This window comes from Erithacus rubecula, assembly GCF_903797595.1.
Source record: "Erithacus rubecula genome assembly, chromosome: 2".
Classification (NCBI taxonomy): Eukaryota; Metazoa; Chordata; class Aves; order Passeriformes; family Muscicapidae; genus Erithacus; species Erithacus rubecula.
The window spans coordinates 55,587,201-55,600,705 of record NC_136685.1 but is presented as its reverse complement, the minus strand read 5'-3'; the positions used below and the strand labels follow the sequence as shown (position 1 = coordinate 55,600,705).

The window sequence follows — 13,505 nt, the reverse complement described above, 5'->3', positions numbered from 1 at the left end:
AAATAATTGATGCCTTTAGCAAGAGGAGAAAGATGTAGTCTAATACGACAAAGTTAACTTGCATTTTTTTCCTCCTACTAAACATATTTTCCTAAAACACAGGAAATTAAAGATTTGGACTGGATACCTGGATAAAGATAACTAGACTTTAGAATTCTGTATTTGTAGCTGACTCTTTTAGTCAGACAATATATTCTCTGTATTGGAAATGCCCAAATTATTCAATATATTATGTTATTCTATATTGCTGGAGATGTGCAAAAGTGGTTCTTCTGCATGAATGAAAACTGTTAAGGAAGAAGTCCATCACTGACAATGCAAAGTGATAATTTACAAAATGTAGAAAAATTAAAAAGATGGAAGAAGGCTCTACATCTACCTTTTTTTTACTGCAAACTTTAAGAAAATTTTCCATTCCATTTCTAATATATTTGGAAATACTTCAACCCAGATCTCACAGAAATCAAAAAGCAGATGTTCTTAGTTTTAGTGCTTAAGCAGCTTTGTCTCACTTTCAATGAAAACCCCATCTGTTTCCACACAACATGGTGTATTACTGCAAGCTTGCATTTTATTACAGGATACTTTCCATCTGAAGGGTTTCTTTACATTTAAAAGAAAAAAGACAAAGCTGTAGAGATAGCAGATAAATGCAAGTCCCATTACTAATTATATAATATATATTACACTATATATATTATGGTGTGTGTGTATACACCATTATTTATTTATTATGTAATTATTTATGTACTAAACACAATGTCATAGAGAGGGTTGGGAATACATTTGTGAAAGATTTTTTTTACCATCACACTCATGATATGACATACTTTAACTTTTAATTGTATTATTTAAGGATAGTTTTTTTAGGCTTCAATTCTAGAAATGTTACATGATAGCTCAGAAAAAGCTCAAGCATTTCTACCCCCTTGTGCCCCTGGTTACAAGAGAAAACTTTTTTTTGGCATCTCTGGTTTAAATTAGATTTGTGTTCATTCCCATTAAACTATTGTAGGAGACAGTGAAAAGTAAATCAAAATGCTTAGAAAATACAACATTTTGCCACAGCTTTCCAAAAAGACACCAGTTGGATTCAGAATTACAGAATCACAGAGTGGCTGAGGTTGGAAATGACCTCTGGAAATCATCTGATATAATCCCCTGGCTCATGCAGGGATATCTAGAGCTGCTAGTTGCTTATATCCAGGCAGCTTCTGAATATCTCCTAGGGTGGACACTCCACAACCACCCTGCACAATCAGTGCCAATGTTTGGACACTCTCATAGTGAAGAAATATTTCCTGATGTTCAAATGGAGCTTCCTGGGTTTCAGTTTGTGATTACTGCCTACAGCTCTGTCACTGGGCTCCACTGAAAAGAGCCTGCCTTGCTCCTCTTTGCATTACTGCACATTGTATTTAGACACATTGGTAAGATCCTCCTGTCCTCCAGACTGTGCAGCTCCAACTCTCCTTTTCTTCTGGTGTGAGGTACCTTCAGCATCTGCAGAAGCAGGTGTATCAACAAGCACAATAAAATGTTGATACTTGCCTCACTTTCAAGCCATTGGTTCCTCTCTCTGTCACCCAACACAACCAACACATAGCAAAGAACTTTAGTGCAGCAAAGAGCTCAGGCTGCTTTAAATGTCAGAGATGTCAGAAATTGTGCCAAGGCAGACCTGAAATCCCTGAGGCCCAGACAGGGGCCTTGGGAAGTGAATGACAGGAACTGATTGAAAAGATTCTGGCTATGAGAATAAATATGCTTCCTGCTTTTCACACCCACACAGAAATTTAAAAGTCTAATGCAGAAGAAAGTACTCTATCGAGGGAATAAAATAAATACAAGCTCAAATGCCATTTTAAGCACTGAGCCTTAACTGAACACCTTCCTACATCAGGGTTTAGCCATTAGGATCTTCTTATCTTTTGTATTTCTGTTGGTGTTGCAGGAGGCTTCTCCTCCCTTCATCAATGAAACCTTCCAGCTTTAGGTATTCACTAAGCTTGGTTCCTATGCATATCATCAAAATAAAAACCAATGGCAAACAGAAGCACACATGAAAATGAAGCATACACATGGCACAACATGTGGCATATGAATGAAGCATAGGAATGGCACAACATACAGTCCACATAAGATTAAAAATTAATTAGGCACAGAACATTTTTAGGTTGCCACACTTAGATTTTAAAAAAATAATTTTTATTTTTTACGTATTTTAAAGCACTTAATACCTGGGCACTGGGGAGAGGGGCTGCAGTTTCAAGCTGTGGAAGTCCCACTTCCTGTGCCTCTGGGACTGGATCCGTCGTTCCAAGTTTTTTACCATGTTCTGGTTTTAAACAAGAAAACAGCACACAACAGCTGCATCATAAATGTTCAACATTAATCTCAAACAATCTCTAGAGCATGGGAAAGGATAATAAAAACACCCCAAACTTAATTTTTTTTTTCATTTCATGGTTTTAGGACAAAGTAAGAGCCACTTTTCTATTGTTTGACCACATTTCAAAAAGAAACAACTCCATTAACACATAAGTGGCAGAGAAGAGCATCTAATTAAGCAGTTGGACATTTTATTCTGGTAAGATGGAAAATTACTATTCTCCTCTCACACCTTAAAAATAATGGAAGATACTGATTGTTCATTGACTGATTCATGCTGCTTCCAAAATTAAATAACAAACTTTTGGACAGTCTATGCATCATAATGCAAAAAGTGGATAGATAAAATCAATATTCACAGAGAGAGAGACATTAGCCTATTAAAACAACTGTTTCTGCCAAGCTCTACTGTATTAACCAGAATTATGAGATGTCTGATTTTTAATTTACCTTTCTCTAATTAAATGTAATAGGTATCACTTTATCTGATTAAGAGTTGCTACTAAAATGGAAGCCATATAAGATGTTCAAAAGAGCAAAACAAAAGTTAAAACACAAACTTGTAGAAGCAATTTGTGCAATTTACAGAAATAGCAGCAAATCTACAACATTGAAAGGTACACTGACCTGCATTCTCATTGCTACTGCAAGAGAACCAACAGTCTTTTCAGCAGCAGGGTCGTTCTGCTGACCACAGCTATGTTTCTCTGAAAAATACAAGTATTGCACTAATAAATCACAATTTTTTTCTGAGTGGGAGCATGTGTATTTGAAACTTAAGTCCAAACAAAAAATTACTGAAGGTTGACTTGAAATTTAACAATCTTACTGACAAAATTATAGGTGGATTTTTTAATACTTGAAATGAAATCACCCAGAAGGATAAAATACTATGAAAATCAGAAAGTAACTGTATGGTCTGAAACATGTTACACAAACCCACACAAAAAAAAATTCACACAGCTGTATTTGAAAAGCTATATATAGTCTTAAGCAAAACACCTATATGAGCGTGGCAAAGACTGTTTTCTCCTCAACACACAGTTACAGTGAGCAAGAACAATGAAATTATCACAAATACCATGCAGGATTATTATAACTTGGAAACAGTATATGCAATTTTTTTTTAATAGCAACAGTTTTCTTCATCAGCATGATATTAAGAGCAGGTATTCTGGAGGGTCTAGAGAGTGACTTCAGCTTCAGAGACAATTATAGTTTCTAGTGGCAATATGTCAAATTATAATCATACATTAGCTTCTCCAACTAAACATATTATTTTGTCATTTTGCTGTAATCCTTCCTCTGGCTTGTTCTTCTCTTGTTACTCATTGACTTTTAACTAGACACAATTTCTCCAAAATTCACATCCTAGTCTCTGTGGGCATATCAAGGCCATAGCCACATTCTGAAGGGCGTAGACACGACTGTAATAAAAAATAACAACTGTACACTGACAGCTTTAACCTTTCTGCCACGGGGGAACTGAAGTGCAAACCCTGGTCAAGCTCTTGCTCAGCTCACCCCTTCTCTACTGGTCATAGAAGGCTCACATTTCCTTGCACAATCACCCCTCCCAACAAGGGTCCCAGAGCAGCAGGGCACAGAACCCTCACACTGGAGACTGGGTGGTAGCTACAGCCCATTCTCCCACCCCCATCACCTAGAGAGCAAGAGATCCCCTCTCTGCAGACCCTCAGCCTCATTCCATGTGTTTCCTGACCCTTTCTCAAACTTTCCTGCCAGCAGGCATCTACACATCAGTGACAAAGCTAACCAAGCTGAACACAACAGTCCTCATATTAAGAAAGTGTCTGAAAAGCCCTTCTACTTGCATTAACACTTTCAGTTAAAACAAATAAACAAACAAACAAAATCCCAACAATTTCTTCTGGAGATGCTCAGCTTTAGATTTGGACAGAAGAGTTTTACTGGAATAGTGTATTACAGTCATAAGCTGACTCTTGTTGCTTTGAGACTGGGCTGGGAGAGCTGCCAAACAGACAAATAAAGTAGGAAGAATGAAGTTTAAAACCCCCTTTCAGACAGCTGTGCTTTACAGAAACATTTTGACTTTTTATGTTATTTGGCTTAATATGACTATTTTTATCAGGGCAGAGCTAGCATGTGTGTAAATACATTTTAGAATTAGACAATTCCCTTCAATAAACTATTTCTCTCAGACTGCCTATGCTACACAGTCACCCCACAAATGACTAACCAGGCTTTTACAGGGGTGAAGGTGAAACTAGAGGTGAAAGTCATGCACACATGGAGTTAGCAAGGCAATCACAAGATTGCAACAGCTCTCCTAGGATAAATTTTCCAGATGGAAGCTGGAATAGCACTCTCTGCTTCGGACTGTGGTCAGATCAGCTGAACTTCAGGCATTGTGCTCCCTCCTCTGACTCATACCCCATTGTGCAGATGAGTGAGAGCAGCTATCAGGTGCTACCTGTCTGCTCAGGGAGCTTCGAGTAGAGAAGAGGTGGGGAAATGGTTGAATTTTCCACTAACATACTTAAACCATGTGGGCTTCAGCTTTCAAGTGACCCAAAGGAGCTGGACATCAAATCCCAAATAATTCTGGATTCCTTAAGTTTTGTTCAGAAAGTTATTTTCATTTCTGTACATTTACACATAAAGTATATTCCTGCAAAACACTACCAGCACTCACCTGATTCCACGATTGTCAGTGCAACAGAAGCAGATGTTGCACTGCTAGAAAATTGCAGAATGTTTTAAAATTTTGATAACTTACAAATCTTCAGTTTAAAAAAAAAACTTGAAAAAGAATTGTCACTTTGAAGTGAGCACTTTTATCTCTACCCTCCTGATTTACAACATCATATTTCCCCAACTCTGCTATGTCCTTTCAAATTCTGAATGCTTTTAAAACATGAGAGTGTGTCAGACAACATGTACACCCACACAACTTGGAAATCTAGACATCATCTAGCAAGAACAAAAGTTACTTCATGACCATTACTGCTTTCAGGCTTCATTTAGCTCCTGTGACCCCACAGATGTTAAGCCGGACATTTCCAAAGCAAGAAAAAATCCAGAACAATTTCCAAGCACCTCAGCCAGATTCCATGGAAGTCAAGAGACAGTTATGAGATTCAGTTGTTTCTCCAAGGTCACAACTACTCCACAATGGGCTTTCCACAAACATCTTGAAACTAAACTGTGTTCTTCCTGTCAGACACCTGTGTTTCATGTACCTCTCTAGTAAGCCTTGAGAACAACACTTTCACAGTTGGTAAAATGCATTTCTGCTGAGTTCCTCCAAGGTTCTGACAACCTCAAAAGCATAACCATAAAGACAGATAAACACTTGGTAAATAAATTATCTTAAATTATCTTGATAAAAATCTCAGGCTGCCTTTCCAAAAAGAAAATGCAGTACTCAACAGAGCGCATTGCTACAACTAGAAAAATGCAAAGAAATGTATATGCTTATGCCAAATCTTACATTTCCTGCATTAGGAATGAATGTTGCTGTGGTATGTAATGCAGCTTTTCTAACAACACTCTTTCAGAGAAGAGAAATACTAGTATTATCTGTAGTTCTTTAGAGCAACTAAGGAATGAAGATATTTAAGTCTTAAGACATAGCATGCAGTTATACTGCATAACTTTTAGGTCTGTGAAGGCTCAGACTCACTTCTCAAGGGAGAGAATTAAGTGTCTGAAAGTGGGACCTGCACCAGGCACTACATAGTGCTGGGAGAGTCCAGTCACTCCTGGTGCCCACTTAGGCTGCACAGGCTGGCTCATCCCACCTTGTCAGAACCACTCTAAGTTTGTCACCTAAGAGGCTTCTACTTGCAAGATTAAAATGAAGAGGGGAGATTCCTTTTAATTTATTTATAGGTAGGTATGAGTGCTGTACCACAACTCCCTCTCTTCTCTATTCCTTTCCCTTTCTTCCCCATTCCTTCTTTATGTAAGGCTGTCATACTAGTAGGCTGGGTACTTGCTGAAGAGACCTGTGTGCCAAGCCCTGCCCTACAGATGCTTAACAATTGCACCCAAAAATCCCTAGAGGAAATAAATGGGCACTGGAGATGCAAGGAGTCTCCTAGTCACTAGTTCAGGAAAAGGAAAACATGGATTATTTTTGCACACCTTGTGAAGCATCAGGAAGGGGTAAGGCTTGGTAACCACCCTTGAGATCCTCAGCAGGATCAGAGCATCTGCTTTGGGAGGTAGACAAGGAATGTCCAAATGCCTTCAGACAACAAAGAGAATAACAACCCAGTCCTCCACACCTGCAGTGTCTGTTCAAGTCAAGAGGATAACATGAAAGACAAGGAAAGGAATCTATTGCCAAGGCCATGCTTTGCATGGGAACACCAACTGCTTTATTATGAGCCTAATCTTGCATTAGCTCTGCATGGATTGTCTGCTTAATTTGCCCTTAGGGAATATCCCTAGTTTAAAACCCATGCAATTAGGTTTTCTCAGCTTTATGCCCATCTCCACAGTTTTCTATCAATAGATGTCAATCTAGTACACTTGTGATAAGATTTTAAAAAAACCTCAGATTAACCAGTCATGCTATCCATGTACTCCCTCATTTTCCTATTAATCTGAAGCATAATCTAATTGGGATGCTGAGTAGACAAATTCATATACACACCAAAAATCTAGAAAATATCTAGAGATCTTCATATGATTTTAAGACATTATATAGGAGATATAAAATTACGTATTATTATTATTGTTACTACATGGTATTCTAGCAGCAGAGTAACTTCTGGGAAGATTTAATTTTTTTCCCAAGAAAATTCTGTAGCATTTTTTCAACTGAGAAATTATTGAACACATACACCCTCCACAACAAGTTAGGGGGAAAGGAAGGAGATGAATCCATACCCTTTGTTGTAGGAATAATCACTGCAGGAGACATTTTGCCTGTTCTTAACTACACATGATTTCTGTACTCCCTCCCACACCACTCTCTGCAGACAGTTTCACAGCACTTTGCAGCTGACAATTCTTCCCTTCTTCTCCTTTTCCCATATTCCGGATGAGACCACAGAAGTCACAGGACAAGACACTGTATGAAACATCACTATGTAATAGTTCATGTGATGACCCAAAGTCTTTCCTCCGAACTCTCTGAATCCATTGCTTATGTAACCATCCTGGTATGAAGTTCTTCTCTCACCTAACATCTTCTCCCTATTTAAACATCAGATAAAGGTGCACACATGCCCTGTACACACACCTTTAGAGGATCTCCTGCAGAGATGCAGCTTTTACCCACACTGTGTTGTCACCAAGATGCCACACACATGTCAAAGGCTCACTGCACATCACCAGCAAGAACTGTTACCTTTCATCACCTCTTACCTGACAGAAGATCATGAGCACCATAGATAACAGTGGCCCCAGGCTTTATCCAGCTCGCAGGAACATCACTGGGTTTTGCACTGCCAAACACCACCATGTCTGCATGACCAAGCTAGGGAGAGCCCAAAACACCCCCAGAAACAAAACAAGCATTTAATACTAGAAACACACTCTTGGATATGCATCTTACAAATATTCAGACTTATACAGCAATAACCTTTTGAGCAAAGCTTTTACAGACAGCAAGAACAAAAAAGAAAGATACAAACTGATAGTCTGATTCTTACTTGCCAGGTAAGAAAGTTAAAAATAGTATTTTTGAAGCATTTTAGAATAGCATTTAAAATTAAGTTAGGTGAACAAATTGTAAGATCAGGCAAGTGAGGTCAAAGTAAGTATCAACATTTAATGAGGATTATATCCTTCCAAATAAAAAGTTCTACCATTGTCCTGAAGTCCAAAATAACTTGGAGTAACTTAAGAAAAAGAAGGGTTGAAAGACAGTAAATAGGCTCTTATAAAGAGTACAGTCAGATTGTCTGACAGTAGGAAACCAGGCCAGCTGAAGGAATGCAGGATGACCCCTTCTGTGAAGATCAGTGCCTTTGGACACCAATTAAAGCACTTTTTTCTTTCTCAGTTCATGTCTGCTAATCACTGCCCCTGATTTAGCTCAACCTGGCCAACGTTGTAGCAAAAATGGTTACTACTAAAATTCTTATAAACAAAGATATAAGTGCCTTTCTTGTCCCACTTCCTCAGAAACAGGGCCCTTTATCAGTTAGTAGAATGACTATGTGATAAGGGACAGCACCAGAAGCAGACGTATTAGGATACACTAAAAAAGCTAAACACAGACACACCATTGCCTCAAGTCACACTGTAAAAATTATTTCAGAAATACAGCAGATCTGGTAATATTTTGGATAAATGCAAATTAATTCCAAGTGTCACAAACTCAGTGAGCCAATCTATGAATTGATTTGTGACTGACAAACATTCCAGCTTCCTTTTTGGCCAAAAGTGCTCTGACACAGCCCTGCCCAACACTCTTGCCAAGAAAGAATAGCTACAAATCTTGTCAGGATAGCTGGTTTTTGGCACAGCTGAGCATCCAGGAGGGGAGAAGAACATAACTGCAGCGGAAAAGGCATAAAACTAAAAAAACTCCATCTTCCCCTTGGAGGACACAAGGATGGCCTAACCCTCCTTAGAGATCCCGATGTGGAAACAAAGCCAGAAGTGTGGGAGAAGATTTAGTTGCCTGACAAATGACTAATGCAATGAGCTGATTCAGGCTTCAGTCACATGTCCAGCAACACTCCTGTGATTGCCTGTGCACAGTCACTCAGCCTTATTCAAAGTGGTCACACTGCTGAGTCTGGTGCAAGTATCAGCTTACACGCCACTCCTAGAAGACCACATAACCCTTGACCAGTGTCAGGTCAAATGATACTGAGAAATCTGCAAAGAAATCTGGACAAAAAAGATGCTGTAATGCCTCATGCACCAAGAATACCATGCTGAAGGCACACTTTGCCCTGCAAAAGAAGGAAATCTCTGCTGTAACAGTCAACATCAACACTGAGAAAAACAGTGATTTTTATCAGCTACATGAGCACAGCCTTTTTTTTTTTTTTTTGCAAGAAAAAAAGAATTCATATTCTAGCAGGTATAAATCATATACTGTAAGTCAAGATGCCTTGCCATGCAAAGCCTCTGGGACAAGGACTAAGAGCTTTGCACACTGCTTAGCATCGTGAATTGATGAACAAGTTGAGAGCTGTATGCAACAAGCAATAATTCTGATGAATGTTCAGCCAACATACTTATGACAGAATTGATTCAATGTAACTAATGTCAGAAAACAACTGATGGAACCAAATATTCATCTCTATGACTACCGACCCTAATGCTGAAAAATGTTCTTAACAGCTGAACACAATTATTTTTGTAGCCAACATTAACACTGGTCCAGATAGCTAACATCACACATACCCATAAATTTTAGCAGAAAACCAGCTGGACCTTTCATCTCACTGCCCTGCCCCACCTCCTCCACGAAAAAAGTTGCATCACATGGCAGCAAAGAGTTGTACCACAGGTTAAAGACACACAGATTTCTCAGAGCCTTCCCCAGTGTGATTTCCTTTGCCTTATTTCACAAAGAGTGTTTTATGTGCAACTATTGAAAAAGTTCCTGCAGAGTCAATAAAATATATATATCATAAACATTTTAGAGAATTTTTTCCCCTGTGAGTATTTTTAAAAGAAGTATATCCAGAAACTGGGAGAGCAAGTCCACTGAAATCAAAATAATTGTGTACAGAATTTTGTGTTTCCTTCAAAGAAATTTAAGTGATCTCCATCAGGGAATTTTAGTTTCACTTGCAAAAAGTTGTGCCCATGCCTCCTTTGCTTTTAGCTTTTTCTCTCTTGCCATAACTCACATTTTTGACTCCCTGTTTAATCCCTAAAGCAAGAAGCAAGCCTTGATATGCATGTTTAGGGACAACTCCTACATCAGAAACTGATCACAGGCCTGAGAGATGGAAAAGTCCTATGAATACAATCACATTTAGCCTCTCTCAGCAAATGCACCACAGTCCCTGGGCAGAGGACACAGAGGACACATCTGACAGGAACCAGATGCTACAGGCAGCCATAGCCAGAAGGTCAAGGAGATACCCATGAGGGAGAACATGTGGCTGCCTGCCTGATGCTTCCTGGACAGCAAGGCTCCATTCCATCAGGCTGGCTAGAGGAAAGAATGACAAGCATCAGGCCAAACCCTCCTTCATGCACTAGGCAACAGGCAGGAGACAAAGCAAGCCAATACTCCAGTAGTATCCTGCCTTCTCACCGGTAAATATTTTTTCAGTTGGGAAGAGCTGTGCCAATAAATAATCTGCAACCTTACCTCATAAGAAAATATGATCCCCTCCACCAAGATTTAAGTTGAAGCAGATTAAGAAGCACCACCCATTCCCAAGGCAGAACACCAAATGTTAAAACAACAATACAGACTTTCCAGCCAAGAATTAAATGATAATGGCACAAAGTAGCTGTATATTACAGATCACTGAAACTCAATTTTCCTATGAAGTCTGCATAAAATTTTCATTTTCCCATAGTTAAAATGGACTGCTACAAAAGCCATTTTAAAATGCATGATCAAACAAAAAAAATTTAAAAACTGAAATGTAAAAGCCTTCAGAATCCTGGGTATGAAGCTAGGCCATATAAAACTGAAGAGATGCAATGAGGAATAGGAATCTGACTAAAAGTTTTTTCACAACTCTGTGAAAAAGTCTCTTTGCACATCAGTTTATAGATCAAGTTCCTTTTGAACCACAGCAATTACAATTACTTTCTGAAATGTTGAAAATTTTTAAGTCAAGTTTCAGGTACTTTTTCACCAAAGCATGTACTAATCACATGGTTTCCTCCAGCTTTCCCTGCCACACCACCCTGAATGCACTTGCCCTACACAGAGCACGTGGAAATCAAGCCCACACCTCTGCTGTGGGCTCAAGCCTGCCACTATGATCCATGCTTTAGCAGCTGCTCCTCTAGCTCACAGACAGAGGGATACATTCCAAAATCACAAGGAACAGAGATGATGTATGTAAGATGTTGAAGTGGAAATACTTTGCCTATATCATCACCATTAGAAACCTCTCCCTCTCCCTCTCCTCCTTTCATGCTTACAACACAAGATTTATTTTTCTGCCCATAACAAGAGTCTTGGTCTTACCAAGGCAGTAAAACTAGGACAGCAAATAGCTATGAGAAGTCTAAGAGTTTGAAGCTCAAGTGTTGGCTCTAAGGAAAAGCACACTGTCGCCAAAAGAATTTATTTTTCAACCTGAAAAGGAAACTCCCATTCAGCACTCCAGCTGAACCACACTCATACTTCTTAGCCTCACTTTTGCAAACAACTTTTCTATTCCAAATTATACCTAGACAGACAAATTCTCACTTCTTTTTCTTTTAGTAAAATCATAAGATAAAATCTCTTTTAATCTCTTAAAATAGCCATGATGTTGTTCACACACAATTATATTAAAGACAATGTGCTGAAATAATGACTGACTGAATTCAGATGACTGAAACAAACTTCTGTTTTCTTACATATACTAAGTATTACCCATGTTTTGGCAAGAAAATAATCCATTTTTTTCAATATGAATCTACTTGACAACCTCCTTTCAAGTTACAAAGCATAATTTTGACATAATGAAGGATTAAAAAACATCAGCTCCCATTCTTCACGTATAATACTAAACGGCCTTTTAGGGAGTCCCATTTTAAAATTAAAATTATGGCAAGGGCTGTCCCTAAAATAATGTCACTAGGTCATTCTTCAGGCACAGTGCTATGAATGTGCTTTGAAGAGCTTTCTACAGAAAGCTTAATAGAATGATAACATCTTAAGTATTTCCTCTAAGATGCTTGTGTCTTTATCTCTCACTTTGTAGCTTCTTTTACATTGAACATATCAATGCAAAAAGAACAATGTTTCCTCATGACAACTTTGCACAGATGTGCCAGAACCTTCAAAAATGCTTTCTTGCATTTGTGAATTATTTGAAAACCCAGGAAGCTCAACAGTTCTGAAGAACAAGGCTCAGCTGTGCTGTGAGAACTCATCAAGAAAACCCAAAGTGGAACAAAAAGAAATATTAATAATCTGCTGAACGTAACAAAACATGAAGTGGGGAGGGAAAAGAACATTATAACTGTGTCCATTATTTCATATCAAAGCAATGAAATGAAAATGTACCATTATTTATTTTATACCCTTTTCCTGCCATAAGACAGAACAGACTTGTTTTAAAGGAGAATACTAAGTCAGATGGAAGATAGCATTATGCTGTTTGTTAAGAGAGCTACCCTCATATTTTTAAACTTTTCCTAAGGTGGACTAAAACATACTTCCTCTTGATCATTTTCAAAATATTTTTGCAAAAGTGCACAAAGCAATAACAAGTTCATAGCAATACAAAACCTTATCCAAGAAACCTACAAACTTAGTGTTGTGTAACTCATTTAAATTAAAAGAATTTCTAAATGAAACACTAGTTGTTATGCTGTCCTTTTTAAAAAGAAGAACAAATCAGCAGAACTAGTCTAAGGTAATGCAGTAACCACTTGAGAAAGGTATTACATCATTAAGGTCAGGATTAGTGCTTCAATGCAAATAGGCCTATCCAATGGATTACAACAAATAACATTCCCCTACCCTTAAGATAAAATTCTCCTTTCCTCTTATATACTGCAAAACAAATGCATCCATACCAGTGAAAAAGTCATCCTCTTTGCAAGTTTATCCCTCACTTCCTAAATGAAGTTATTATGCTACCACAGGTTATACTGCCACTGTAGAGTTGTCCCACTCAGACAAAGGAAAAGTTAGTGTATTGTACAGGAAAAACAAAACATCAATTGATTCTTTCAAGTCTTTGAAAAACTTAAATATTGACTAACTCATTTTCTTATTTGAAATTCAAATAACAAACAAATCAAGAGAAAAAACCTGGTGAACATTAAAGCTATTTCTCATAATCAGCATTTTAAACAACAGAAAAATATAAATTCTCTAATCGTGTTATCTAACAACATTATAGTTCAAATACACGTTGCCACAGTACTTCATTGTTTGGTTAGAAACTTGTGCTCAGTTTCTGACTCTCCTGCTTCTGGGAATACGAAACAGGATAGCTTTCCCTGCATGCATTAGATTTTATCAA

The 13,505-nt window shown here is 38.1% G+C and overlaps 1 protein-coding gene across 2 annotated transcripts in view; it reads right to left on the bottom strand.

The window, feature by feature from the left end:
- MTHFD1L (methylenetetrahydrofolate dehydrogenase (NADP+ dependent) 1 like) overlaps nucleotides 1-13,505 on the bottom strand; it is a 137,322-nt gene that overhangs the window by 113,511 nt on the left and 10,306 nt on the right. For both annotated transcript variants that reach the window (XR_013773499.1, XM_079299279.1), the window contains exons 8-10: nucleotides 7,753-7,864; nucleotides 3,019-3,098; nucleotides 2,241-2,338 (exon numbers count right to left, since the gene is read on the bottom strand). Coding sequence is in view for 1 of the 2 variants with exons in the window: in XM_079299279.1 (XP_079155405.1) it covers nucleotides 2,241-2,338; nucleotides 3,019-3,098; nucleotides 7,753-7,864 (290 nt within the window). In the remaining variant the exon portion in view is untranslated. The remainder of the gene's footprint in view (nucleotides 1-2,240; nucleotides 2,339-3,018; nucleotides 3,099-7,752; nucleotides 7,865-13,505) is intronic.